The sequence below is a fragment of the Helobdella robusta genome (assembly GCF_000326865.2).
Source record: "Helobdella robusta unplaced genomic scaffold HELROscaffold_27, whole genome shotgun sequence".
Taxonomy (NCBI): Eukaryota; Metazoa; Annelida; class Clitellata; order Rhynchobdellida; family Glossiphoniidae; genus Helobdella; species Helobdella robusta.
In genome coordinates this window covers 1719005-1722427 of record NW_008704392.1, presented here as the reverse complement: position 1 = coordinate 1722427, position 3423 = coordinate 1719005, and the positions used below count along the sequence as shown (strand labels likewise).

Genomic DNA, 3423 nt, shown 5'->3' with positions numbered 1-3423 from the left:
AGCAAGCACAACTAAACAAACAACTACCGCAACATCAGCAAACTTTACAACAGCAACAAATGTTTCAGCAACAAAAAATGTTGCAACAACAACAACAAAGGCAGACTACGTCCAGTTTTTCGAGCAACATTACACCAACACAACATCAACAGGTTAGTTCTTTTGTTTGTTTGCTGCTCTTTTTTTGTTGTTTTCATTTTTTGCCATTTTGATTCATTTTTTTATGTAAAAATTTTATAAAGTTAATTTAATATGCAATGTATGCTTTGTTATCTATGTATGGTTAGATCGTTTCAAACATAACTATGTCTGTACATTTTTTTTGTTACATATTGGTTGATTCAATTTTTCTGTAATTTCTTTATTGTTTTGACTTTATAATTCAACTTTACTTCTTAGATTCATTTTCTTGTATTTAATATTCATGTATTTAAATTAGGCTTAATCGCAACGTTTTCCAACCAATCACAGCTCTGTACTCTACAACAGCAACCGCAACAACAACTGCTGCAGTCTCACAACCAGTACTTCAGACAAGATCAACAACAGCATCAACAACAACAGCATCAACAGCAACAACAACAACAACAATACTTTCAACAGCAACAAAAACAACAGCAATCAACTATTGATAAACCACAAATACACATTGCTAGAGGTGTGTGTGCGTGTGTGTGTGTGTGCGTGCGTGCGTGTGTGTGGGTGTGAAATAATTTTATAATTTTCGAGTTAATAAAATCTTCATCCCTTAATATATAGGTCCTTTAGCGAAATATCACCAGCCGCCACAACAGCAGCCACAGCAGCAGCCACAACTACCAAACATGCAACAGCCACAACAACCTTTGGTTATTCAGCAGCCATATTTGCAACAGCAACTACAGCAGCCTCATCAACATTCACCTAGTCAATTTTATAACCCATACAAGTATTTAGCTTGCTCTTTATAATTACAATAATAATAATAATGATGATAATATTAATAATTATTGTACTTTTAATAAAGTTTTTATTTATTATTAATTTATTTTGTTATTAATGGATTTTATGTTTTGTTATTTTTATTTATTTAGTTTAATTAATATAAATTTGTTTATCTGCATGAAACTGAAAAGCAGCTCGTCGAATGTTCATGAGCCAGAGAGTTTGGGTTGGTTCATGTTACTTCTTTAATGTCTAAGAATGCCTTGTCAGTAATTTATGATCACCATTTTTGTCATCATTGCCACAAAAACTGTCATAAACATATCTACCGCCGTCGTCATCATCATCATTATCATCATCATCATCATCACAATCCTCCATCAACATAGTGACGTTTATCATTATCAGCACTATCTTAATCATCATCAGCGCTATCGCAATCATCACCATACTCATCGTCTTCTTTCTCCTCGTCCTCCTCCTCATCATCATCAGATTCGTCGTTGGGAATGTACCAGCAGCAACAACAGCAGCCGACAAGATCAGCTGGAGCATGGAACGACCCACCACCGCTTGTTAATAGCGAGCCGAAGAAGGTTGGGCTGATGGGTTGATTGATTGGCTTGGTTGGTTAGTTGATTGGTTTGTTGGTTTGTTGATTGATTGATTGATTGATTGATTGATTGATTGATTGATTGATTGATTGATTGATTGATTGATTGATTGATTGATTGATTGATTGATTGATTGATTGATTGATTGATTGGTTGGTTGGTTGATTGATTGATTGATTGATTTATTGATTGATCAAATGGGTAAATGAATGAATGAATGAGTGAATGAATGAATGAATGAATGAATGAATGAATGAATGAATGAATGAATAAATGAATGAATGACTAAACTTACTGGTGAATAAACGTTTCAACCAATCAGAAAGAGCCAGTCGTAACGCCTTATGCAGGCCTTTTATACAATCCGCAAGAGTATCAACCGCAACAACTGCATCCGCATCAGCAGAGTTATTTTCAACCACAACAACAACATCAGCAACAACAACATCAACAGTCTCAGCAGCAGCAGCAACAACAACATCAATACACTCAGCAACAACAGCAAGTTTACCAGAATAATGTCCTCTATAATGATGATGTATGTTTCTGGTTTTCACTACCTTGCTTATAAATAAACTCCATCATCTTCATTCACTCACCTCATCATTTCGTCAAATGCCAGTGTCATTTTAATGGTCACATTCATTTGTTCATCATCCCCATCATCATCATCATTTGCATCAACACACGCCAGCAACAACAGCAAGAGAGCCAGAGATCGAATTCATTGAGTCAGGAGTTGAAGCCACTACCAGAGGAACATAAGGTCATCAAGGAGGTCTTCGATCAACTCCTGCAGTACTGCTCAACTAAGGCTAATAATATGGTCGGTTGGTTGATTGATTTTGTAGTTGGCTGGCTGACTGGCTGGTTGATTGTGATTGATTGATTGGTTAATTGATTGTAATTGGTGATTGGTTGGTTGGTTGGTTGGATGACGACGCGGAGAATATTACAAAATTTCCAGGCCACCAAGAAGAAGTTGGAAGACGTTGAGAGGAAGATGAGCAGCATGTATCAGATGATTGCAGACTCAAAGGTACGTTGGTATTTGATCGGCAACTTATGTAAAGCTAAATTTGTTTGCGTGCTCTGTACACTGTTCAGTGAGTGTGTGTTGTACAAATAGACTCTTACACAAGAATACAAATACAAATACTCATACAAATACCAGTTATCAGGTCCTATCGTTTCGGGTATACATCAGATAGTACAGTGCGTGCAAATGCGCGATTATAACATGGCCCTTCAGTACCATTCACAGATTGTTAACATGGGCAGTTTCAGTGAGATAAGCAGTTTTGGGCCTAGTGTTAAGGTATTTATTTTCTCTGCGTGTGTGTGTTTGTTTGTGTGTGGTGTGTGTGTGTGTTTCTGTTTATGTATGTATGGAGTGTTTACGTATGTGTGTTTGTATGTTTGTTTGTATGTATGTAATTTTCATAATCATAATTTTAATCATTTTCAATCATTTTCTGACAGGTCCTTTTACAGACAGCCAGCCAGCTACAAGTCTATCTCTGATTAATTATTATTATTGTTGTTGTTGTTGTTGTTATTGTTATTGCTAATAATATTATTGTTAATTGTATAATAATAATCGTAATTATTCGAGCTGGTTTGATTACCGTTTGCCTGTCTGTCTGTCTGTCTGTTTGTTCTAAACGCAGATGATTGAATGAATTCTCTCTACTCAATTGTAATTATTATTATTGTTATTGTTGTTATTTTATTATTATTATTATTATTATTATTATTCTATTTGTTCATATTCTTTCGTGTTCTTCGTCTGATATGATTTTACTTCATAACGCCTGCGTTTTGGCTTTGTTCCGCCGATATTTTCAATGAAAAATAATAATAAAAATAATTTTTACGTAATAAT

General features: G+C 35.0%; 1 protein-coding gene across 1 annotated transcript; it reads left to right on the top strand.

The window, feature by feature from the left end:
* Positions 1 to 2709: 2709 nt before the first annotated feature.
* HELRODRAFT_80297 (hypothetical protein) lies at positions 2710 to 3066 on the top strand (the record flags this gene model as incomplete). Its single annotated transcript, XM_009020321.1, has 1 exon — positions 2710 to 3066. A coding segment is annotated over one exon (357 nt), but the record flags the coding sequence as incomplete, so codon positions are not given.
* Between the last annotated feature and the right edge of the window lie 357 nt (positions 3067 to 3423).